General features: G+C 45.9%; 1 protein-coding gene across 3 annotated transcripts in view; it reads right to left on the bottom strand.

Annotated features, from left to right (window-relative positions):
* Positions 1-2,722: 2,722 nt before the first annotated feature.
* WFIKKN2 (WAP, follistatin/kazal, immunoglobulin, kunitz and netrin domain containing 2) overlaps positions 2,723-27,264 on the bottom strand; it is a 583,689-nt gene continuing 559,147 nt past the window's right edge. For all 3 annotated transcript variants that reach the window (XM_085617150.1, XM_085617149.1, XM_085617148.1), the window contains one exon: positions 2,723-5,312. In XM_085617150.1, coding sequence (XP_085473276.1) covers positions 3,795-5,243 — 1,449 coding nt within the window. In that variant the 5' untranslated portion in view covers positions 5,244-5,312 and the 3' untranslated portion in view covers positions 2,723-3,794. The remainder of the gene's footprint in view (positions 5,313-27,264) is intronic.

Genomic DNA, 27,264 nt, shown 5'->3' with positions numbered 1-27,264 from the left:
ACCACCGCGTCCGATCTGAATATCAAATGTAATGTGTTATTCGTTAGTAGCCAAGTTAACAAGCATTGGTAAAGTCAGTCGGTTTCTGCTGTAACCTGTTTACTGCGCTCATGACACATAAATGTCATAAAATACATTGAAATGCGTAGAAACTCTGACAGTCAAGTTATATATGGGCTAAGGTGTTGGTTTTTGTCAATACTTGTTCGTATTGCATGGTAAAAACTATATGTATATAAAAGTCAAAATAGTTGCATATGGAAGCAGCAACAATCTTGGAATTTTCCTGTCTTTATGAGAAAAACCCATTCCCATGATAACTGCTTGTGCTTTATGATGTATATTCACACAGGAGCTGCATTTTGTAATTTCTGAATCAAATGCATTATAAGATGGCTGCTAGTGCAGGCGCTGTGATGTCATGACGCGTACATGTGCATTTTATTGCAAGGGCAGGTATTTTTTTTTTTGTGGAGGAGGGCAAATTTAATTTTCAAGATGGCCCATGGCAATTTTTCTGCAATAATAAAAAGTCCGAAAACGTAAGCACGGCAGTGCATTACAAGTGCAATTAAAAGTAATTCATTGGGCAGTAGCAGTTTGCAGCAAAAAAGTAAAAAACAAAAAAAACGGAGCATCATCAAGGACTTGAGAGTATGGGGTTGGCAGAAAAGCAATGACGAAGAATGGAGGGGCGGAAGAGGAAGGAAAGCCACTAAATAAGCAAGGAAATAAGATTGACTAGAAAGCCAACCAAATGATAATACATGGGCTGACCCAAAGCCCACTACACTATTTTTATTGTACACTAGGGTCCTGATTACCAGTTTGGCGGTCTCGCAGAAGGCCACTATGCCATCGCCCCACCGCGAGACTGCCAAAGCCATAGTCTGACTGCCCGCCGGATTACAAGTATAATCCAGGTGGGTGGTCCTGCGGCGGTGTCTTTCTAAGGCTCATAGGAGTGCCAAAGAAAGGCACCGCTGTTGAAGCTGTAAAGCCCATTCCAGCACAGAAAGAAATGCGCAATGTTGTGCATTTCTGTCCGTGGAGGAACAAGGGGTAAAAAAATACAGGGGGGCACAACATGTGCCCCTGCATGCTCCCCTATGCACCAAGGCATCAGGGGTCCCTGTATTTGCCCCTGAGTTGCCTCACTGCCATACTTTCCATGATGGGGCTCACCGCCGTGAAAAGTGTCTCTGTGAGACAACTCATAATATGCTCGGCGGTGCCGCAGCGGCACCACCAGCATATTGCTGCCTCAGATCACTGCGCCACAGCCGCAGGATCAAGGATCCTAACGGTCGCAGCGGTCCCGTGGCGGTCCAACCGCCCTACTTGTAATATGGCTGGTGGACCGCCACCACGGGTTCAGCGGTCCATAACTCGTTATCGGGCCCTTAGTCTTTCGAAAACAGACCGCTAAAGTTGACAATATGCGAGACATAAACAGTAACACTGATAATGCTCTTGTGATAGCACAGATATTGATGGGAAGTTTTCAAATTCTGATATACAAGCATGCAAGTCACACAGGGTCCAATTCACAAAAGTAATCTGAGACAAAATCCTAACTTTACGACTTTCAGTATTCACAAAAGGCATTTAGTAGTAGTAAAGTTAGGAATCCTAACTTTACTACTACTTAAATGCCTTTTGTGAATACCGAAAGTCATAAAGTTAGGATTTTGTCTCAGATTACTTTTGTGAATCGGGCCCTCAGTGTGTAAATCATCTAGTTAAGCTAACTGTTAAACCTCAAGTTATTATATATGAATGACAAAGTTGTAACTCATCATCAATTTTAGATTTTCTCCCACTGCTGCTAACATTTATTTCATTAACTGTGGAAGTGCAAAAATGGAAGTAATTTCTACGTAGTCCATTCCATGAACCGCCTCCACATTTTGATGCCTCTTCCATATGGCGATCCCCCAGTATCCCTTTTATGGCACTGAGCTCACTCTCACCCTAGCCCTTCCCCCCTGTATTCCTAGCCACATGGTGCTTTTACCCCACTCCCCTACATGGAGGAATTGTAGGATAGATAGTGCTTCCTTTTTTTTTTCTGGGCGATATTTGGATCTTCCACAGAGACCTCTCTACTAGATGTGTTTGATCCTTCTCTGGAAACGGACGCTATCTCACCACTCATCTTTGACTGTATATACTGGTCTGAATGCCCCATATTGTGTTGATGCCCATGTTTGCTTTGTCTTCTCAATAATAAGTAAATATTGCAACAACAAAAAAGCTATTGCTGAAATATTTTTTTTAAATGTTGATTAAAAATCTCATTCTTCATTGGGTCACCTTTTATTTTTATCTTTTTTTAATTAAATAATTGAATAGGTTACACCACACCCCAGAAAAGATTTGTGGGGTAAAGAAAAGCAATCACTTTGTTGTTTAAAATGTAAGGGTTTAGTTTGTTTTTTCATATAATGGCGTGCTTCCACTTTTGTCCAGCTTTGGACGGTCAGTATTTAATGTGATTTTAGAAAATTGTTAATTTTCAAGTTAGAAATTATAATATTCAGAATATTGCACTCAGAAAAAAACCTCTATATCTTAAATAAATACCAAAATAAGTTAAGAATTGTGTGCAGCAAGTATTTGGAAGAAGGTAAATGAAGGTAGGTGGGTAATCAAGATTTGACTTTAAACAGAGTTCACAGGAGTTTGAAGTTAATACAGGAATAATTCCATCACGTTAACATATCTTTGAAATAATTTTATTAACTTAATCCATTCAAGTTTTGACATATTGAATTTTACAGAGTACTATTTGTTGTTGCATTAGTCATATTCATAATGTCGTAGCAAACTTGGTATGTTTTCGGCTTATTTACATGCCATTTAAAAGTCAACATATAAAGGAAGTCAGAGAAGCCAAACCGAATGGGCCTGTAAACTGGCGAAGTCGTTATGTCCATGACAAAATATTAAAAATGATTGATTTAAGTAATTTGATGGTGTGAACTGTAACATATTTTGAATTTGTGTCTATTTAGATGAATATATTATTTTAGCGTTGCAAACAAACATGCTGTCCAAATGTTAAGTCAGACAGGATCGCGAAGCCCAGTGGCTGATCGCAAATAAAGAGAGAGAGGGCGGAGGAGCATTATGGTACAGAAGCAGTAGTTACATGGAAAAATATAACTGTGATAGTGACATGCTGTGTCGAGGTAATGATGACTGTGGTCAGGAGGAGGCATGTTGAAGGAAGTCGTGCTAAAGAGCTAGTTTGCATTTACTCTTAAGAGGTGGCAGAGCTTTGGTATTGGAGAAGGATGTCCCAGCACTGGAATGCTAGAAAGAAGACTGCTTACATTTTCATGACACACATTTGAGATTAAAAATGGTGAAATTGTGGCATATATGAGAGAGAGAGTCCGACAGATTTAGGTGGGCAAGGCCGTAGACCGATGTTGGGAAGACAGAAAGTAGTCGAAATGGACAGAGCTGTGATGAATAGAATGTAGGGAAGGGAAAGAAGGGTGTCTTATTGGCACAAGGGAAACTTAGCATGGCAGTTGGTAACATGAAGCAAATCAAACGTCATGTCTGTTCTGTTACAAGGAGAGCACCTCACTGTTTGTTTGATGTTGGTCCACCGTGTTTTATTGTTTCACGGAGGATATGTTGTCTTTTACTGCTTCTATGGGTATTGTATTTTGATCAGCTTCACTACCAAGTTAAAAGAAAGCTTTGGCCAAACTAGATTTTTACAAAATGTAAGAAAAGCTATATTCTGTTGTAGCCTTATGCATTTCCAACTGTGAAAGCTACTTTTTCTGTATTCCCAGAAAATCCTTTAAGATCTCACAGGTTTTCTTGTGGATGACTTCACGAAGCTTTCGTACGCGTCTTAGGCTGGTGAAGCTTACAAAACTATTTGGTTGTAGAACTGCCATCCCATTATGAACGTCACCCATGATGATTAACTCGCCAACAAGTGTAGTCACGTTGGGGCAAGGGCAGTTCCAGTCCATGTTTAAAAGTGTGATTTCAAGAGATTCTTGTCCCAAATACTTAAGTCCCATTTTCTCGTCTTTCAGAACTTCCTGCACTGTAACAAGTGCATGTCCAGAGTCTTGATCTTCGGTCAGTTCTGTAATGCGCCCAAGAATGACAAAATCACTTTTGCAAAAGCTTGTCACCATCTTTTGACGAGGTTTGCAGGCTTTGCAGTGCTGATTCTTTGGGAAAGGGCACATATCTTCACAAATCTCCTTACTTTCAAAGTTGTTCTCATTGCCACCGCACCCTCCATATATGAAGGACTGGCACTGCTTCGTTAAACTGTTGTAGGCCCACTTGGGTTCGTATGCCTTGCAAGGGCCTTGAAGAGCTGGGAGACTGCAGACATTGACTGGTCCGTTCATACACGATATCATGCAGGACTCGTAGGATTCAAAGTGATTTAAATTGTTGTTGCAGTTACCAAAAATAAACGTAAAACAATTGTTTTTCTTGGCCTCGTAGTACCATCTGGTTTGTTCTCCTCCACAGTCTTCACTGTCAGGCTGTTTTAGGCACTCCTCTGTCTGAAAGTGTGTTTTATTTTGTAGTGCTCCTGTCATTGAAGCTTCTTTTATGATGATGGATAATGGGAAATCAGCACGAAGGAGGCCTCCGGTGTTTTGTGCTGTGCACGTGTATATCCCTGCATCTTGTAGTTGGGTGTTATAGATGACCAACTGCGCGATATTCGTGACCACAACATTTCCCCTCACATGATTTGGCTTCATAATAATGTTTGCTTTGCCATCTACCTGTTTCTCCCAGGTGATTTCTGGTTTTGGTTTGCCCGTAACATCACAAACAAAACTTACAGTCTCTCCAACATAAACGGATTTATGGGTAGGTTGGTTGATTAAACCAGGTGGCACAATGTCTGTGACTGTTGTTTCCAGGAGAGCTGTTGTGGGACGAGCTGTTGTCGCTAGAGGAGAAGGACTTGTATTCGGCCAAGTTAGATGAAATTTACAAGTGACTACATTTAGTATGATTCCTTTATTACAAGCCTCAGCGTCCATAAAACACTTGTTGTAGTAAGTCAGGCCATCCGAAGCACAGGTAAAGCTGGGTTCCCTTTCACATCTGTCTTTGCATTTGCACACCGGCTGGCTATCCCAAATATCACATTCGGAACCTTGCTGAGTGCACATAAAATGATCACAGGTTGCAGCTTTCGGCATCCCAACAGGACCTTTCTTTCCTTTGACGTCCATATACCTGGCTGCTACACAGCTTTTTGTCCCACAAACATTTGGACAACACTTTTCATAGGTTTCACATTCCTAGAAAAAAGAAACAATTTTTAATACCTATTGGAAAGAGATAGATTACTTCATTTAACTGGTTTGCACATATACAGTAATTACATTCATAGCAGTCCAGCGATGATATATGGCCACGAACGATTGATCTGCCTTACGGGCTAAAGGGACTGGTTTGTGAATTTCTTCATTCGTTGATCAGCTTTAAATTAAACCATGGTATATTGCAGGGTGGACATTTGGGTCAAGAGCGGTAACTCATTTGGAGCTAATACTGAACTGTGACCCCCCAGTTCATGTGAAACGGTTTTGTTTACAAGTTTATTATTTGGGCTTCTGACATGGCTGATGATACTAATTGTGTTTGATATGCTTTCACTTCTGGTTTTATGGCACCTATGTAGCACAGATTCGGCCACTAGAATTGCGTTGCTTTCGGTAGTGCAGAGATCATGATACAGTTGGCTGCAATTGTTCCTGGAAGGCTAGAATCGAATAGTTTTGTGCGAATGTGATGTCAGGATGAAGGAATGTACACTTGATTTTTGAATGTGTCAGAGCTGGTGTGATAAATACACTAATTACATCATTCACACTTTTACAATCATATTAATTACATGCCATTATACAATGCCTGTGCCTGTGAAATAAGTATTGCTAAGATCTCAGCAAGCATTAGTAATTTGTTTTTGACATGAATAATGAACGCATTGCTTGTTGCATTTAATTAGAAATATGTGGAATCAACACATTTCAAAAGCCTTAATGTAAATGTAATGCTGTCCATTTCTCTCTTTCTTTTTATTGTAGCATAGTGTCACAATGCTACTGTTACTTTCCACCCAGTATATTTTTCAGCGGCATTGGTTCATTACGGAAAGCACACTCTGTGTTTGACTACACACGGTCAATTCTTAAACTAACTATATGCATTTTTCAAGGTGACCGAAATGTTCCTTCAGGCACTATACTTTTCATATCGTGTGCCTCTGCTTTGAATATATCAATAATTTCTGTGAAAAACTACAATTTAAAGGAGTTATCCTTGATTGGGATGACTACAGCATAAGCCTCAAAAACCATGATTTCACAAGCAGAGGTGCCGTTCTAACCTCCACTCACGCGCCCGCCATACACAGTTCTTAAATTCACCCCGCTATCTACTCTTTACAATATCAAACATGTTTTCCCACATTAAATGCCACGTTACATAATGTAAAATCTGACACATTTCATGATGTTAAAATACAGTTACATCTAAATGCAAGAGTAGAGAGCATTATAACAAAAATGCGTGCAATTCAGGAAATTGTACTTTATGTAATCATGTTTAAGGTAGTTGCCCTTGTACATGTGGAAGTCCATGTGTTTTAATAATATATGTAATTTGTGTATTGTAAATTATATAATGGGGTAGGTATGAAAACGAGTTTGATATTGAAGGTGTGGGAAAGAGTTAATGTTATGTGCGGACATAATGTGGTGGGCTTTAGTTGATTTTTTTTTAATCCTCATGGAAAAGCCATAATGTTTACAAAAGGGACAGGTTTTGAACCCCTCGCCTCCTCAGCCCCCTTATATCTTTGACCTGTGCACACTCTGCTCAAAGATTGCCAACTGAACACTATTTTATCCAAAGTTGGCGCAAACTAGGGTACAGTCATTGGATTCGTGACTTTTCAACCCCACTACAGAGATGCCTCTGCGCCTCTTTCATATTTCTTTATTCTAGAAGCATTTTCAGTGTTTGATTTTATGCTCTAGAAGAGTGTTTGGAATGAGGGTATAACCAGAGATGAAGTTTGAATTATAAGTGCCTGTATTTTGCTGCTTCATTCTTTTTAATGGATTGTGTCCTTCATGTTCCGTTTTTTCGTGATCCAGATTAATGCCGCATGTTGTTTAAAAACGCCTCATTTACCATTCTCCGTACTTGATTGCGGGGGGCGGGCTTTGATTTGAAAATATCAGTTAGAGTAAGAAATTGAAGACTCCTACTGAACTCAGTAATGGATATTGGTTAATTACGTGGGGCGTAGTTATTCTGTTGAGGGTCCCCTTTCGCACGTGAAATGCTTATTTTATTTAAATTAGACACAGAATGCACTCTGCTACTGTTCCCGGGGCTCAAACTGAATTTGGTGACTAGCCGAATTCTACATTCAAACACCTACCTCTAAACAGAGACGACACAGACTCGCTCTTGTCAGAGTGTAAATTGCTTTTATACCTCCACCAAAGCACAGAGGAATGAAAGAAATTTACTCTGTGACACAAGTGCATCCACCACGTCGCCTCCGTTTCGAGGCAAGCGTTGAAGAATTTAAATATATATATATATATATATATATATATATATATATATATATATATAGTTAAGTTTATTCGATCAATAGCATGATCATACACAAAGTCACAATGCATACAAAGTTTCATTAATAATGAAATACATAAAAAAATAAAAGAACACCATCATTTACACAGTCCTAGGCAACGTCCAAAAGTAGGATTGTGAATTTGTGACATGATTCAGAGATTCAAAATTACTTTTAAAAACTATCGTGATCGATAATAAAGGAGAGAAGAACAGTAGGAAATCAATCCTGCGCCATTATTTACACTACAGTCCCGGTTTGAAGCCTTGATACACACTTTCCCTACTTGTGCCTAGACTCGTGCATTATAACGTTGCGTTGCCAGTTTAGACCTCTTCCACCAAGCATAGAGGAGATATCTAGATAAAATAAAGACAAACCACCTTGTCGTATCAGATCTAAATACACGTAGAGCATCTGATGGGCATGAGAAAGACAACAACTGGCAAGCAGGAATAATACATGTTTTCCTCAGATTGGCATATGCAGGACAAAAAAAGACAAAGTGTTCAATAGTTTCTGAGGTGGAGTTACAAGATGGACACATAGGGGTTACAGTAGCATTCACCCAACTGCTTTTCATAGCATTCAAAGGGAAAGTTCTAAGTCTAAATTGTATATAAAGTGCTTGTGCTTGGGGTAGTTCAACATCATCCAAATAGGTGTCAAGCTTAAAACAACTTTTAACATTTAAAAATCTGGTAGTTAAAGTGCCAAATTACCTAAAATCAATGCCAGAAGAATCAATGAAATTCCAGGCCATTATTTTGAGCTGTGGTACCATTTATTTTGTGATGGACTGCGGATCGTCCCACATATTCCAAAACCCCAGTTTAAAAAACCACTCCTTGACTTTTTAAAACCAGGGCAAACATCCTGATTTTCTCTGGAGAATTAGTAATTCCTCCACAGCATCCTTTACTGGAATCTGACTATTACTAGTCCAGAGTCTTATCCAGAACAAAAGCACCTTAAAAACAGCAAAGTGGGTAATAGACTTTAGACCGAGATCAAGGCGTAAATGTAATATAGGCGTATTCTTTGAGAGATTTAGGAATGCTCTTAAAATTTTATTTTCGGTGACTTCCAGCTGCTTTGTATGCTCCAGCCCCCAAAATTCAGCCCCATAATGAGCAGCACCCAACCCTTTAGCCCGGTGCATTTCTAAAGTGGGAGAAATTGGCTGAAAAGCTGAGCGTTTGACTCTCTTTATAATTGCACAGTCCGCATGCTGTAGAGTCAACACATTCTTCTGAATTTGGTGAGACCATGCCAGGTTATCACTGATTCTGACATCCAAGTAATCAAAGGCCTTGACCTGTTCTAGTAATTGAGCACCCAATCTCACTTTGCCCTTAGTGGATTGACGAGGATTAAAAACCATGTACTTTGTTTTTGAACAATTGATTTTGAGGCCCCAGACTTTGCAGGCTGTCGCAAATTTAGGTAACACGTTCTGAACGCCCATTGGGGTTTTAGATATGAGCAACGTGTCATCTGCGAATAACAGCGAGGGTATTAACTTGTCTCCCAGTTTGGGCGAGTCACCTCTACAGTTATAAAGGTCATTTATAAGCCCATTCATGTACAGGGTAAACCTGAATGGGGTCAGCGCACAGCCCCGGCGCACTCCCTTCTAAATTGGTATATTATCAGTTAGACTGCCATTGGAGTTCCACCTAACTTTTGCATAGTTATCTTGGTGTAAACGGATTAAAAGTTGGAGCAAGCACGAGGGAAGTCTTAAGTCCCTGAGGACAGCCAAGAGCCTGGTACAGTCTCTGGAATCAAATGCCTTTCAGAGATAAACAAAGACGACATAAAGCTGGCCCCTCTTGATATTAACCTCCTTTCAAATAAGCAAAAGAAAATGAAACACCTGGTCTAGGGTACTTGTGGAGGCTATAAACCCTGCCTGCAGGTGCGATAGTATACTATTATCCTCTATCCAGTTGTGCAGATGTAATAGGATCATTTTGCTAAAACCTTTCGGGCCACAACTATAAGGCTAATGGGCCTATAGTTTTCGGGGTCCCCTTTATCCCCCTTTTCGAATATTAGGATTATTTCAGCGCCCTTCCAGGTAGCTGGAATATCCCCCCATGTGTATTAAAGACTTTATGGATTAAGGGACCCCATATTTTGGGCTCAGATTCATAGTAATTTATCTAGCCCTGGAGCTTTCCCAGTTTAAAGTGAGCTGTTGCGTTCATAGTTTCCATTAAGGAAAAACGGACTACCTCTTTCGCATCAATCGCTCGATTGCAATCCCTGGTTAGCTACACTACCTCACCCTCAGGCTCACGATCCTTTCCAGAAAATAATGCCTGGAAGTACTCTTCCCAAAGATGTGGCTGTATGTAAAAGTCGTCTTCACTGACCGGGTAGATTACCCCTTTACAAGATGCCAGAATAACTGACAGTCCTTCAATCTAGAAGCCTCAAATAGTATTCACCAGTTTTCAGCCTCCCAACTCCATGTTGCCTCCTCCTGTGTTCTTATAAAGCCTTCTTTTGTTAACTATGTTGGGCCTTATCCCTTCTTTTACTGCCACTGTTAGCTCGATTCTCGCTTGCCTGCATTCCTCATTGTACCATGGAGCATTGTTACGTTTAGGCGAGGTTGTGCTTCCCTGTCTACTAAAGTAGGACATTATATTGTTTGACAGCTCTTGGTAACTAGACATAATAGTGTCATCGTTTATGTCGGTATTACTCAGGTTCGTAAGTGTCTGGACCACCTCTTGTAAATGTTAGGGAGGAACTTGCCATCAGTGGCTACCTTTGCCCACTTAATTCTCCTGTTGTTATTAGTTGTGACCACTGGCACCATCACCTGATTTGGCTGGGGCTGTAGAATAGGAAGGCCGGAAAGTCTTAAGAGCAGTGCATTTGGTCACTATCCTCACGGTTAAGAATAGTCATATCATTAACTTGTGGCCAAAGATCGAGATCTACCATAATACCATCTACCATAATAAAATCAATCCTGCTTTTAACATTCCCCCTTTTAAAAGTAAAATTTGCATTCCATAAGCAAGAGTAAATGACCGAACTTGCTGCCCAACACTAGTACATCTTTTAAGGGCTGGTAGCTGAAGCCTTTTAACACCTCTGACTTGTTCTTCCTCCTGGACTATTTCCTGTACATAATCCACTGGCTCATAAATTGTGTTAAAATCGCCAGCTACAATGAGGCGATACTCTTTTTTGGAAGTTTGTAAGTGTTGTAAGTGTTGTTATGGTATTAGAGGGCTTGTGGGGGCTATTAAACCGGTTGTATATGTTCATTAATCTGACATGGGTATCCCCTTTAAGAAATATCAAATCAATACCAAGGATCTCCTGTGAGCCTAAATCTAGGCACTTAATTTTGCTAGCCAGTGTGATCTTAACCCAAATCAGCAACCCACCCGCAGGTCTGTCAGATGTTGACTCTATGGCTTCCAAACTAAACATAGTAAAATCCACCCTATGAATCTGTTCTGTTGCCCATGTTTCTTGGAACAGACATATAGGGCAGCTGTCCACTAGTTTACTCCACTCTGGGTCATTGAGTTTAGACCGTATCCTTGCAATGTTCCAAGATATAATGTTCAACTGCGAATCATTGATAGGGCTTCCCTGTGGGAGGTGTCCTATTGTGGGGCTTTCTCTTATTAAGCCTTGGGTGGGAGCATGGTAGTCAGGTGGGCCACATATATATTATATATATCTATATATACATATATCAAGATATACCCCGGCACTCCTAAATTTCGTGTTTGCTCACAAGGACTGATGCACGTCACTACCATCAAAGGAATGTTTTGCCATCTGTACTTATTCTAAGATTGGAGTGCATTCAGTCATGTCATAAATTGATTTAGAGATGCTTTTAGCTCATATGTTAAATTTGTGTATGTAATAAATTAAGTAATTTTTGTATGAATACATCTCTGGTGTTTTCCTTTTATCAGGGGCCTAACCATACTCTGAGCCCCAGGCAACTGCCAAACTGCATGATGCCATCGCCCTGCTCTGGGAAACTCTGCATTTTTATTTCAGCCGCCCTCCCCTGAAAGCTTGGTGGTCAGGTATCTGCAAACAAGATTACACATTCCTGATGAGTACCCCCAATAGGTAATCAACATGGGGGAAGACGTTAAGGAAGAGGGTTTTCTCCTCCAAAAGCTTGGCCCTCAGGTCAGTGAATGCTAGCTGCCTGCTGGAGTGCTATTCTAATGCCCTTTGGAACTCTGTGGCTCAAGTCCACCCAGGTGTCCCTGGCTGTCTTTGACCGTTCCATGACCAGGCCATCTAGGACAGCCATGAAGCAGCCAAATTCACAATTTGTTGTGGCTTTGACACCACCAATTTCATCGGTGGGCCATTTGCACCAGTTTCACAAATCACCACCGCTCTTGGCTGAGGTCCACCAGTTTTTCAGGTGATATCCAGTCCCTCATGGGCATGGCATTTTGTCAGGACATGCCAGTTTGGGGACAAGACAGACTCCGCTCTCAAGCGGTTCAAGGAGTGCTGGGCTACGGCATACTTCCTAGGCTTATCTGCCCACTTCGCCAACCCCATAATCCCTTCCGTTCTTTTTGTGGCTTCAGCAGAGGTACCCCATACCAATAGTCCATCCAACCCTAGCATGGTACCCAGCAGTTTTGCAGCCGTGGTGCCCACTGCCCCAGCGGTCAAGGACAATGGGCCTCCCAGTTCACTACCCCCACCTCCTCCCACAGCCCCACCTACCAAGTCCCTTTAACGTGGTCTTCTTGGAGCACAGCCTCTCAGTAAGAGGCAGGATCTGACTATTCTTGCTGGATTGGTAAGCGGTAATGTCAGATAGGTGGGTCCTGCACATTGTCCACAAAGGCTATGCCCTACCTTTTCTTTCTACTCTGCCGTACCTTTCAGCGTCCCCCAGCAACTGACGGGGATGGTGGTGTCCATTTATGACAGGAACTGCAGGCCCTTTTGGACAAAGAAACTATCAAGATGGTGCCCGTGCCAGAAGTAGGACTAAATTGTTATTCCCGCTACTTACTGGTGCCAAAGAAGGACAGAGGCCTTCCTCCCATTTTAGACCTGCACCCTATCAGTGGAAGGAAAACATTCAATATGCTTTAACAGGCCCATGTCTGTTCTTGATCCTAGAGACTGGATGTTGGCGTTGGACCTTCAGGACGCCTATTTCCATATTCCCATCCTGCAGGCTCATCGGTGCCTCCTGTGTCTTTGTAGTGGGCCAGGAGCATTTTCCGTTTGCTGTGCTCCCCTTTGAGCTCACCAGTGCCCATCTGTTGTTGACTATCAATGTCCAGAAGTTACAGCTGACTGCTCCTCAGAAGCTCCCCTTTATCAGAACCATTTTGGACACAGTTCAGATTTGTGCCTTTACCCCAGGATAGCGTGTCCAGGATATTGTGGCTATGATCCTAATCTTTCAGCCTCAGTCCTGCATTTCAGTGACGTTGACTCTGAGGGTGCTGGGACTGGTGGCATCCTGCATCCTGGTGGACGAGCATACCATGTGGCATATGCAGGCTCTGCAGTGGGATCTGAAGTCCTAGAAGGCCCAATATCAAGGGGACCTTTCTGACCCCATTCAGATTTTGTAGGAGCTTCAAAAGGTCTGTATTGGTTGTTACTAGACGGTGTTCTGTGCTCCGGGTCACCCCTTTATTGAGGAGGAGAGACTCCATCTCTTGGACCCCTCTGAGCTTATATATAGATTGTACCAAAGACCACCAGGTGGACGATCACCTCTTTGTGGAATTCTCTGGAGCAAAGAAAGGCAAGTCTGTTCAGAAGAGAGCCATCTCCTGCTAGATCGGGCTCTGCATTAAGGTTTGCTACGGGTTGACTAAAAATTATCCTCAAGAAGGAATGCGTTTTCATTCTACCAGGGCCAAAGCTGCTACCACTGCTTTAGCATGCAGCGTCCATGTCCTAGATATTTGCCAGTTGGCTACATGGGTATTCCTCCATAAGTTTAGCACTATTGTCTGTATAGTCAGGATCACTGAGAAGGGCATTTTGCCTGCCCGGTCCTGCAAGACTTTCTGCTTTGAGTCCATCCGCAGACCCATCTCCAAATAGGTACTGCTTTGGTATCTATTTCAAAGATAAGGTATCAGGAGAACACGTTACTTACCTATTGGTAATACCTTCTGGTAGAGACTAGCCACAGATTCCTCACCGACCCTCCCTTATTCCTTGTCTATGGTTGACCTCCAGCCATTAATAAGATCCCAAGTCTAGTAAATTTGCACACTAGTCACACCAATTTTCTTTTGGTACTCTGCATCTTGGGGCGTGGACACTCTTGAAAGCAACTGATGCCAGCGCGAAGGAGTGGCGCCTATTTAGGCTCTGCATGTCATTTTTGGATTGGGACGTGTCAAGGCAGAGCTTCACGACAACCCAACTGGCGTGCATAGGTATTGCTGAAAAGTTTCTGGATCTAGTCTGACTGATGACTGAGGAATACTCAAAATGTGGGAAATCTGCATCATTTGAGGTGTCCCAGCTCTAGGTACATGTATCCACAGGTCTCCATCCACTTAATAAACCATTTTCCCTGAAAGCATCTTCTGACTCAGCCTGGCAAACTGCTAGTTTTTACGAATGGTAGCCAAACGAGCTCCCTCGCAGACGCACTTTCTTGGCTCTGGAAGCAATTGCCAACATCTACCCTACTGATCCAAGGTACCGCGGCAGTACATAAAGTCTTACAAATGTTTGCCACTACTGTTGACCTCTGTTATTCAGGGCTTTGTAGCAATAAAACTAGACTTTAATAAAGGATCTCTGTCTCGCTGGAAGCCAGTAAAACTGCTTAAGTGCAATCTTCATTGATGCACGCCTTTGTGTAACTCCAAGATATAAAATATTGTAGTCAGGTCTTGACACTATCAAGGCCTGAAATTCTGTCTTTTTTGCCGAATCAGGCTAGAAGCACAATATTTTCTTCAGCATTTTGAGAAGTCCGAAGCATTTTCCTGCCACTGCAGGGATTTGGCTTAACCTTCTTTGAATCTTTAAACTTCTCAGGGCATTCACAACGTATCTTCAGATGGGCTAGCGAAGTTTAATCTTTTCTGGCATGTGGAGAGTGCTGCTGAATGTGCAGCTCCCTTGCCCTCCCTCCTCTCAGCCTTAAATAAAAACTTTAGATGTCGTCAGTGGTCCTGTCATCCCCCTTGTTCCACCCCACTCTGTGGCAAGAGAAACATGATTAGGATATTTTCTTTGGATGTGCCTGGCCTAATAGTGTGCCAGGAATTGATTAGAAATGTGCATATCATTGTGCTTGCAGCTGTGTGCCTATGGCCCAGTGCATCTAAAGCCATTTCTGGTTATTTACTGCTTTCCACAATGCCTGTTGGCAGTAAATTGTGCAGAATAGCACTTAATATTAAATGCTCAGTCACATATTTGTGGCAAGAATTGTTTGTAAAGGGCTTTTTGGTCCTGGAAGGGTCTCTCTGGGACTCCATGACCAGAGCTAAGGGGTCAGGTTATTCCTACCTTGCCCCCCCCCCCCTTTAAAAGTTTATTTTTTCTGGGACTCGGCTCAAGCCAAGTACCAAGATGGCTGCCAATACTTCCTGGTTGAAGTGTTGCCAGCCAATCAGATCTCCACACAAGATCGGGAGGGTTCGCAGAGCTTTTGCGTCCCTACATATATAATTTGAATTGAGTGGGTGTGTCTGCGACTGTATGGGTGGGTGAATGTTTGTGTGAATCTGTATCAGTGAGTGAGTGCCTATGTGAGGGGCTCCATAGGTGAGTGACTGGGTGTGTAAGTGAGTGTGTTGGTGAGTGATTGGCTGTTTGAGTGAATGTATGGGTAAGTGAGTAGGTATGTGAGCAGCTCTATTGCACAGTCATTGTGCATATAAGTGGTTGCATAGGTGGGTGAATGGGCCTGTCAGTGGCTGTTTGGAGAGTTAGTGTCTGTGTGAGGGGCTGTATTGATGAGTAAGTGGTCGTGTGAGTGCTTGTATGGATGTGTGAATGGGTATGTAAGTGCTTGTGTGGGTGTGGGTGTGGGTGCTTAAGTGGTTGTATGGGTGAGTGGCTCTGTTTAGAGGCTGTATAGGTGAGGGAGTGGGTGGTGTGGGTGGCTGTATGGGTGAATAAGTGAGAGTGTAAGTAGCTATATGGGGCCTTTGCATCCTATACATACACATTTGAATTCCATGGATGAGTCAGCGATTCTGTGGGTGAAAGAGTGCTTGTGTGAGTGACTGGGTGAGTGAGTGGTCATGTGAGCAGGTGTATGGGTGAGTGGCTGTGTGAGTTACTGTACAGGTGATTGAGTGGGTGTTTGAGTGGGTATGTAAGTGGTTATGTGGGTGTGTCAGTGGGAGTATGAGAGGTTTCATGGGGTGTGAGTGGTTCTGTGGATGATGTCATCAGTGATGTCATTTGAGATGTCATAAGTGATGCCACTGACCGTGTCATGAGTGATGTAAAATGTGAGGTCATAAGCAGTGCATTGCGGCGGCGTAGATTATAGTTAGCTCAGGTAACTACAACAGCTGAATTTATCTGGTTTTGTATGAGTTAAATCTGAGCCTAACTATAACGTCCCTGTAACCTTTTTTTATTTCCAGTGAATTTCTATGATTTTTTTAAATTCTATTTCCTAACTATAATGTCTCTGTAACCTTTGTTTTTTTCCAGTGAATTTAATTTTATTTGCTATATCTCCCACAAACAAGGATACTTTCTCTTAACTATATGTGCTTCTTTGTTTTTTTCAGATGTCCTTATATACAAGGGCATCAAGAATGCTAGTCATCGGCACCCAGTTGGTTTTCACATGCCGTCTTGTGAGGCCACCCATCTCCTCTCTCATCAAACTCCCCCTATTGCACCCCCTGCGTGAGTGCCTCTTTCTGGACACTTTCAGACCTGCACTATTGTAAGGACAGAGTGGCTCATGGAAGGGGCATGAGGAAGGTTTCTAGATTCCTACTTGTATGGGACACGGGGTGCACTTGGCCTGCGTCATTTCTTAACCCACCTCTCCCGAAACATCCTCCCAGGGGAAGAAACGGGGTTGATAAATTGAGGTGACCCTGTGATGAACTAGCAGATGTAGCAACCTTGCATGGCATCCCTGGTCCACCATATTTGGGTACCGGCTGTCTGTCCTCTACTGAGCTTCCCAGATCAGGAGTGTATACAAATATCAGAGAAATTGGAACATCTGCAGCTAAATCTTACATTTTCCATTAATGGTTCTTAAATTTGTGGCCTCCTCTTCTGATTGGCAGTGGATAGCAGATGTGCTTTTAGCGCTGGGGTGATGCACACTTGGGCTCGGTTCTGCAGTCGCGCCTCCTGGCACCTATTCTGGGGGAAATTAGGTCCCCAGGCACAGGTGAGGTCACAAGGGGCCAGTGACCTCCAGTCCAGGTAGCATATTGTCCCGCATGGGGGATAGCAGCAGCACTTTTAGCGCTGGGGTGATGTCCATGCCCCCTTGGCCTCTGTTTTGCAGTCACGCCTCCTGGCGGGAAATGGGGTCCCCAGGCACAGGTGAGGTGAAAAGGGGCTAGTGACCCCAAGTTCAGGTAGTGTATTGTCCAACACCGTGGTATAGCTGAGGAGCTCTTAGCGCTGTGGTGATGGCCCACCCCCTTGGGCTCCATTCTGCAGTTGCCCCTCCTTGCACATATTCTGGTGGGTACTGGGGAACCTAGGCACAGGTGAGGTAAAAAAGGGCTAGTGACCCCAAGTACAGGTAGCTTATTGTCCCGCACAGTGAAATAGCAGAGGCACTTTTAGCGCTGGGGTGATGGCCCCACCCCCTTGAGCTCCATTCTGCAGTTGCGCCTCCTGGTGGGAAATGGGGTCCCTAGGCACAGGTGAGGTCAAAAGGGAATAGTGAACCCAAGTCCAGGTAGTGTATTGTCCCGCACCATAGGATAGCAGAGGAGCTTTTAGCGATGAGGTGATGGCCTCACCCCCCTTCAGGTCCGTTCTACAGTTGCACCTCCTGGCAAGTATTCTTGTGGGTAATGGGGTCCCCAGGCACTGGTGAGGTCAAAAGAGGCTAGTGACCCCAAGTCCAGGTAGCTTATTGTCCCACACAGCGGATAGCAGAAGCACTTTTAGTGCTGGGGTGATGGGCAGCCCTCTTGAGCTCCGTTCTGCAGTCGCGCCTCCTGGCTGGAAATGGGGTCCCCAGGCATAGGTGAGGTCAAAAGGGGCTAATGACCCCAAGTTCAGGTAGTGTATTGACAAACTATAGCAAAGGTGCTCTTTGGGCTGGGGTGATGGCCCCGCCCCCTTTGGATCCGTTCTGCAGTTGCCCCTCCTGGCACGTATTCTGGTGGGTAATGGGATCCCCAGGCACAGGTGAGGTCAAAAAGCTGTCCTCGCTGCGCCTGTTGCTCAGAACACAAACACTTTTGGAAGCGGCTTCAAATTGACTTGCGACAATTGGTAGGCTCTTAATGGAGCCTTCTTTTAAAAATCGTACACATAATAAGTAGTCAGGTTATCATCTGGAGGTGCAGCCATGCCCCGGAATCTGGCTCACCCAGGGGCTGAGATGTAAAGAAGCGAGGCTTCTTTTTTCTACATTTGTTTTTTAATTTGTTGAAAATTCAGCACAATTTTGCAGCAAAAAAAAAAACCTTTTGGCACTGGCGGGTTCCGGACCCCAGGGCTGAGGTGGGGTGGGGTGGGGGGGTCAGGGCATTCCTACCCTGCCCCCTTCCATTTTAAAAAAACATTTTTTTGTGGTGGAACTCGGCTGAAGCAGAGTTCCAAAAGGACTGTCCACACTTTCTGGAAATATTGGCAACCAATCAGACTCTGCATTTCCCGCCACTAGCTCATTATTATTTTGCAAATTAGCAGCGATCGCAGAGATCCTTAATGGATTTACACCAGATAACTGAAGGCGTGATCTGTGTAACCAAATCTATCTTTCTGCCAAATATGATGTAATTCCATTGAGCGGCTCTGGCTGTAGTCGTGTCTGAAGCTCCTACAGGAATTAACATGGGAGACACACTTTTTTTGACCCCTTCCCTTATTCATGGCCCCCGCTTGACGCATCACCCTGAAACATTCGATGAGCAATAAGAATCAAGGTGCACTTTAAAAAATATTTTTTGTGAAGATTCGCCAACTGGCGCCAAGGATATTGGCAAGTCACAAATACTTTTCCTATAGAAACATCGTCCTAACTATAACTACCTACTGGTGTGTGTCCTCCAGACCTCACTGTGTGAATATACTGATATCTCCTGTTCCCCTCAAACTGCAAATCCGCACAGCAAGTGGACCTGCATGGCTCTGGCGGTGAGACGCCTCGCAACAAACGCCACGCTGGAAACACCAACTCCATGTGTTAGTTCAATCCAAAAACACGCGGACCCCCGAAGTACAGGCGGTGGTGCCTTACCGTGACCAAGGGCTAGCCACTAATGCATTTAAACAAGTTACCCCTAAAGTGGTCGGCACACCCACGATCACTCCACAGCACAGGTAGGTAGGAAGACACCTCCTCAAAACGTCCGCCAATGCGTTTCGGGCGATGGACGCCGTTCATCATGGGCAGAACGTGAAGTGACGACAACGGAAGCAACTGCCAGCATAATCCCTTTTAATCGAATCAATCAGCATGTTAATTACAACAAAGCATTCTGGGACTGGTAGTGCCAAATTCTCCAACCCAAATGGGGGCCGTCACTGTCACGTTACAAACAATTATGTAGGGAAAAATGTTCTCCAGACCTCACTGTGTGAATATACTGGTATCTCCTGTTCCGCTCAAACTGCAAATCCGCACAGCAAGTGGACCCGCATGGCTCCGGTGGTGGGACTCCTCACAACAAACGCCACGCTGGAATCACCAACTCCATGTGTTAGTTCAATCCAAAAATACACGGACCCCTGAAGTACAGGCGGTGGTGCCTTACCGTGACCAAGGGCTGGTAACTAATGCGTTTAAACAAGTTACCCCTAAAGTGGTTGGCACACCCAGGATCACTCTACTGCACAGGTAGGTAGGAAGACACCTCCTCAAAACTTCAGCCAACGATTAAAAGTGATTATGCTGGCAGTTGCTTCCGTTGTCGTCACTTCATGTTCTGTCCATGATGATGGGCGTCCATCGCCCAAAACGCGTTGGCTGAAGTTTTGAGGAGGTGTCTTCCTACCTACCTGTGCAGTGGTCCTGTGTGTGCCAACGACTTTAGGGGTTATATATATATATATCTATTTAATTATTCCCCCCCCCCCCCCCCCATTGCTGGCAGTCGCCTGTAGGTAGTTATAGTTAAAACGTAGTTCCCTTAGGAAAAGCATTTTTTGACTGGCTATAACTTTGCTTCATTTGACCAATCTTCATGAAATTTCCCCAAACAAGTGTCAATGTAGATTCTGTATGTCATGGAAAGTTTAGGGATGATCTGTGCAGTGGGGTCGAGAAATTGGGGCTCGAATAGGGTTCATTTGTAATGTTAATTACCATAGGAACCTTTAGCCTCAGTTACAGCCCGAACTGCTGAATGGAATTGAACCAAATTTGGCAGGGAGGTAGATGTTGGTTCAAGGAAGCGCCTTTTGCTTATTTGGTGGAAATCTGTTGAGTAGTTGTTGAGAAATTTAAGTTGAAATTTATAGATATATCTCTGACCGCGAAGCCTTTGCGAACAAAGATGAGCTTGTGCAGGGAAATGCACCGCTCTGAGTGGGTGCCAGCACTTCAACCAGGAAGTGTTGGCAGCCATCTTGAGACTCTGCTACACTGAGCCCCCGAAAAAATAAGTGAAAATAAAGAAAAGGGGGCAGGGTAGGAATACTACTGGTCTTGTGGCTCCCCGCCACGGCACAAAAGCATGAAATGTTTGTAAGAAAAAAATTGCTCCTAGTTTACGGCAAAAAATAAATACATTTTAAAAAGGCAAGTGAGGGCATTTTGCTCTTGCTTGCTCAAAGCGGAGCACACTTTACTTTTTACACACAGGGAGCTGCATGTCAGCAGCTCCCTGGGTAGAAAAAACAATGCCGGCTCCTGCAGGAGGTGGGAGCCGGTTGGGACCGCGGAGGCCCTCATGCTCCCACCGCGGTCCCCAACGAGGTGGTCATGCCCCAGGGGATAAGGTCCCGGGGGCTGAAAATGGCCAAGGGAGGGGGGGCGCTCAGCCTCCCGTCTCTTTAAGGATTTTTTTTTTTTTTAAAGTAATGGCCTCGCCCCGGGGGATGGGGTCCCCTGGGCCGAAGTCGACCTGGGAAGGGGGGCCACATCACCCCCTCCTTTTTTATAAAAGCAATATATAAAAGCCTGGCCCATGGGGCTCCATTTTTCCACCACTCTGCAAACGTGGCTCCTGGCGCACTTCTGGTTGAGGGATGAAGTCCACTTTACTCCTGAGGGATCTTGGAGCCAAGAAGCCCTCCTGGTAGTTCCTGTAAGTCTTACACAATGGAATTTCTGAGAGCTGGTCGGAGGCACTGTCCCCTTTCTCCACCAAGTGACAACTATTTTAAAAACCATAGAGGGACATGGCCAAGGAGGTCAACATGGACCACTGGCTACCATCAACTGTCCGGGCCTCTGGGGACTCCCCGAGGAGCAACGGAGCAGTCTCCTGCACACTTTACCGGTGTCTTCCGACCCTAGGATCTGGCGAGGACCATTTCCTGGGCTGAGGAATGTACAACAGCATGGTTTGAGGGTGCGGTGCACTGGGGGCTCACTCTTCCTCTCAGGATCGCCTCTGCAGAGCTTGTTGGGGCAGAGGTGATTCGAGGGAGCCCACCATTCGGATGACCGGACTAGTGCGGGTGGGGGTGGTGAGTGCGATGTGGTGCTGTGGGACCTCTGCGGGAGCTCACCCCACCCATCGGGGGCCTCGCTCCTTCAAGATCCAGACTCTGGGCCTATGTGCCTCCTCTTCTGCCCGGCTGCCACGGTGGAGGCCCTGAACTAGCGACTTCCGCTCCGGCTGCCCTGGAGCTAGATTGGACTGATCCGGTGCATCCTTCTGTGGCAGTGGCAGCCAGAGCCCAGAGAGGTGAACCGCCCAGCAGGGACTCGGCAGACCATGGGGGGGAGATCTCTCTTTCCCCTCCGCTTCCTTTACTGCCAACTAGCAGTAGACCGCACCGGTGTGGAATATTGACTGGACCAAGGCGGTGAGGCCTGTGAAGATGATGATCGGGAGCCCATCGGGGCCCGACAAGATATTGTGCTTGTGAAGGGGGGTGCCTGCCTGTGGTCTGGCTGTCAGGGCAGGACCCTTCCACTACTTGAACTATCCGCCCGCGGGTGACGACAAGGAATTTCTGGACCTTGGGGCTGGTAGAGGGGCTCAATGTTCTTCCCCTGGGGTGCTACACCACTCCTGTGTCCCTGACACCGACCAGCCTGCCCACCGGTAGCCCCAGCCCTAACTCCTAGGCCCGAGCCTCCTCTTCTGCCCGAGCAACACAGCAGAGGTCCTGTTTCTGACTGCATTGGATCCGGATTGGGAGGCGCAGCAGTGGGGGCTGGAGCGGTGTGGCCCTTTTGCGACTGCTGCGTCCCCGGTCGCACCTGGTCCCCGTGAGATACCGCGTGCTGGGTAGGGTTCGTCTGTTGTGGGCCCCCCTTTCCTCCTGCCCTGCTGCTGGGTATTTCCAGGCCCTGGAGCTGGTGAGGGGCCTCTATTTCCCGGGCTGGACCGCTGCCTTTTACCTGCCCCACTGCTGTTGCTTCCTCCCTCTTGTTGTTTTCTGGAGCCTTGCGCGGGTGAGCCGCGGACCTTGCGTTGCCTGCACCCACCGGCCTTCTGCAGAGCTTCTCCCGGTGCCCCCCTCCTCTCTATGGCCCGGCTGCCACTGTAAATGACTAGGCCCTTGGGACATTGTCCTGGACTGAGGAAGGGCCTGCTTTGCAGCTATGGCTCCAATACCTTTTACTAGATTTGTGTACTGGACACCTGGGGTTCGCCGTCCCCCCTCACGTTTCCCTCCAGTGTTGTTGTTGGCAGCCCCAACATGACCCCACCCTGATATTGAACTGCCGGACTTGTCAAGTTCCTCCTCACCAAGATGGGCAAGGACTGGTCTGCCCGCTCGGCACCCACGTAGACACAGATGAAAATGGATCAGTTCACAGCTGGCTCTTCCACTGGTTCCTCGGGCTGGCCGGATAGTGACTGGCCCGGCCCCTTGACTCGAGACCTTACCATGATACTACAGTTGATTTAGACTTCACAATCAGCGGTGGAGAACAAGATAGGGGAGGTTCGAATGGACGTGGCCCTACTGCACCAGGATCTCCATAACGCCACGGCACGACTCACGGATGCCATAACCCGAAGATGACATCTCTTCTCTCAAAAAACAAGTATCCACTATACTCACAAGAACGGCAGACCTCCACAGAAATGCGAAAGATGCTGAAAATCGCTCTCGGCGCAGTAACATCTGCCTGAAGGAGTCCCAGAGTGGGCAGAGGGGCCGATCCTTCGCAACTGGTGGACCGCGTGGAGAGTTGGATAAAGTCCTGGATGCTGCCTGATCATCTCTCTTCATGGTGTACCATTGAGAGGGCACATCGGATCTTGATCCCCATGCCTCCACCGGATGCTGCACCTCGCCCCATCACCCGAATCCTCAACATTCGGTAGGGGGATATCATTCTTCGAGAAGCCCCACAACAGCCAGACCTCCGTTTTTAGGACACTAAAGTACTTCTCTTTCCGGATTACACCCGTGAAGTCCAGCAATGTCAGCGCTCCTACACTGAGGTCAAGCAGAAGCTGAGAGCAATCGGGCTCCAATATCGCCTACTCTTCCCGGCACGTTAGGGTTCTCCACCTGAAAAAATCACATATCTTTGACACACCTGAAGCCGCCTGGCAATGGCTCACGGAGGAACGTCCATTGCGTGGCCCTGCTACCTCCCCATCCCGGCACCGAGAGGCGCCCAGCGCCTTGAGAACGCAGAATCTGCCCAAGCCACGTAGACAACGCAACCGGTCACGGAGAGAGCGCAGGATGGGGTGATCACTGTCACCTGTGGGGTCCCCGGGGAGGCCCTCCCTACGTCCTCGCAGCAAATCTTGACTTCGGCCTCAGGAGGTGAGGAAGAAGTAGTAGCGGGCAAACAACAGGGGGCCTCACCTCGGGACTTGGGTGCCCCCCCCCCTCTGACCTGTCTTGCAGCCCCCTCATTTAATAGACAGCCGGCTGTGCTATATGTTGTTCTAATGGAGACCCCGCCTTTCCCTTTATGTACTGGCACAGCCACACAGAGGAGGCCAAGGAACTGTGTACACCCCCCTCCATGGGTCCCTGACTCGTCTACGAAAGAGTACCGGTGGGGTACACGGACACCGCGGCTCCCAGGAGAGGGGCAGCCTCCGTACTTGTCGTATGTCTCTGGACCCGGCTGCCACTCCTGGTACCCCTTCAATCCTGCCATGGGCGAGAATTCGATCCTGATGACGATACCTGCTCCTAATCTTTACCCTGTCTCACCTGCCCACTCACCAGGTGGCTATGCTAACTCCTCTAGGCCCTGTTGGCCCGTCTGATGACTAAGCAGCTTCCAGCTCTCTGATTCACAGCAGCTTTGGTCGAACTTTGATGATCTTTCTATGTTAAGAAGGGGGTTCTCTCCTACCCATCAAGACATACAGAATGTTTTTATGCACATTGGTTTTCGCTGTTAACCTTTTTTACAGGGTGACAGATGCTTCTGGGGTAGAAGTATGGGGAGGAGTGGTCGTTGAGGGTGTAGGGTTATGTTTGCACACTTTTATTTGTTCTTTTGATTGACCTTTTCTTTTCCTTCTTAGGTCTTGGCACACCACATGCTGTATTTTTATGCACAGTCCTTGGGTAACGTTCCCTTACCACACTCCACTAGCACACTTTTCAGGGTTTCACAGGGCCCCTTGGATCCCCCGCTATAGGGGTGAACTGATATGCATCCTTCATGATAACCATAAATTCACATCCATATGACCTTTCGAGGTATGTGTTGGAATGTCAACATCCTGCTAGACCGAGTGAAACATGCGGCATTATTCGCCTTCACTCACCAACATTGCCCGGAAGTCCTGTTGCTAAAGGAGACCCGTGTTACGGGGGACCGATGCCCTTCCTGGCCTGGAAGGGTTACAACAGAGTCTTCCATGCAGGCTACTCGCGGGGGGCCAAGGGGGTTGCCATCTTGCTGCATCGCTCCTTCCCGCTGGTGGTCAAAAATGTAAAACGAGACCTTCAAAGACCCCATATCACCGGGGAGGGCACGTTACAGGGCCAGATGGTCCTACTAGTGTGCGTCTATGTACCACCCACATCTCTGTCTTGCGGGCTTCAGGATCTCTCCCGTCTCCTCACCAGCCTCCCGCATGGAGTCACAGTGATAAGAGGCGATTTTAATTCTGTGCTTGACCCTGATGAGGATAGCTCTGGTGCCCTCACAGCTTCTTGCGGGATTGGTGCCTGTCCTCTTACTGACTGGGCCGCAGCCTGGGGGCTTTGCGATTCATGGAGATTCTGGTACACTTGGCTTGGGCAATTTACGCATAGCTCAGTGGCTCACCACACCCATTCCCGAATAGGCCTGGCCTTTTTACCCTCTCCCGAATGCCAAATGCTGACCCAGAGTCAGATTCTGGCCCATGGTATCTAAGACCACTTCCCTTTGCTTGTGCACCTGGGTTACCCTATGAAGGGCCAGCGACCCATGTGACCCATAAACACCTGGTATTTCCAGGACGATGATTTCACACACCCCCTCCTCTCTGAGCTCCGATCCTATTTTGCGACCAATGCTTGCTTTGTGGCCAAGGTGGGAACATTATGGTCCGTGAGTAAAGCTACAATGCAAGGCCTTGCTAAGAGCTATATTAGGGGCCGGGAACAGGATCGGTCGGCTCTCATTGCTCGACTGGAGGTGCGGGCCCTCAAGCTGTTGCCCCAGCTGGAGGCTGACTCTTGGGTGGGCATCGCTTGCCAATTGAGCCTCATTGGAGAAGACCTTCAGTTAAGCTCACTGGAAGCGGCCAAACACCTCTGGAGGGCCACACAGACTTTATGGTTGGGGGGACAAGACAAGAAACTACTCTACTGGCTGATCTCCCATCACAGGCCAACAGAATCAACCCTGAAGTCCTTGATGCACATGCATAGCTGCCAAGGTTTCCGATTGTTATGTGGGAAATGTTCCTAATTTCAGCAGGGCCGGACTGCCTACCGGGCGTTTTGGCATGCTGCCGAGCTGGGGGCTGATGTCTCTGTGGTAGGGGCTAATTTCGTTGATGGAGACCTCCGTGTGCTTCGAACACGCAGGTCTCATCAACGAAATCAGCCCCCAGCTCGGCAGTATGCCAAAACGCCCAGTAGACAGTCCGGCCCTAAATTTCAGTGTAATTATGAGTGACATTTCAACAACAATGAGTAACACTTTCTCACAAACCAAATCAAACATTGCAGACAAGGAAACATAAATATCAGAAATTACACCCATTTGAGCAAAGAGAAACTCTAAGAAGATCTTAATACATCTACAAAGCACCAGAAATGGAAGGGCACAACCCTAGTGCCCTTGTAATGGGTGGGGGTAAAGGCTTTTCTACTTATTCACTGTTTCTCGACTTGGTCTGTTATTTCCCTTCTGAATTTTGGTACGAATAATGACATAAAACATCAGAATGCAAAGAAAATTCCAAGCCAGGGTGAAACACTCTTACCTGATAATGAACATATAGCCGTCTCATGTACACCGTTTCTCCCACAACAGACATTCGATGAAGTAAGTATATTTTATTGGAGAGCTGCATATCATTTCTAGGTACCACTGTTAGCATTATAAACTGATCTGTTAATTCAAACAGGCAATGTAAACGTCCATTGCAAACTAAAAAGATCACCGGGCATGCGGATGTGCAAGTGTACCTACTTATGTAGCACAAACAGACCCTCACTAGTATCAGTCTTTAGCCAGACTACCCCACCCCATATTACTTTTTACGAGTTTCATACCTTACGAAATTCCGTTTTTCTTTACCCATCACTTTTTACGTTTGTACATTTCGAAACTCATTGCTGGCAGCGTCTGGCCAGGACCGGCTTTAGGATTGGTGGCGCCTGGTGCCAAAATGTTTGTTGGCGCCCCCCTCATGACCCCTCCATGACCACCTTCTACACGGATTCCCGCATCACCACGCTCCAATGGTGCCATAATTTCATCATAGCCCCTTCTTACATTTATTCTTGAATTTCTGTTATGGTGCTACCTGTCCCAAGTGGGGTGTCAGAGCACATTACGTGACACACACATGTATTATGCTGAAACAATGATTTATACATGTATAAATCAATGTGTAGGAAATGTTGCATAAGACAATAAGAGATACGAGGGGTTGTAGTCACATGTAGTCCATACAGGTAGGCTTTGTATGCTATGAATGCGGAGTGTGGAAAAAGTCAAACTCAGGTTTCAGAACGTAACAAAGTGGGTGGGATTGTGTATATTAATAAGAATGTATCACTACCCAAAGGAACAGTATTTAGTACCTTAGAATGAGGAAAGATTGAGGAAAAAAATAACTTTCTAAACTCACGCCTTGCAG

Source organism: Triturus cristatus, chromosome 7, assembly GCF_964204655.1.
Source record: "Triturus cristatus chromosome 7, aTriCri1.1, whole genome shotgun sequence".
Classification (NCBI taxonomy): Eukaryota; Metazoa; Chordata; class Amphibia; order Caudata; family Salamandridae; genus Triturus; species Triturus cristatus.
Note: the sequence above shows the minus strand (reverse complement) of the source record. Positions and strands in the feature narration are given on the sequence as shown.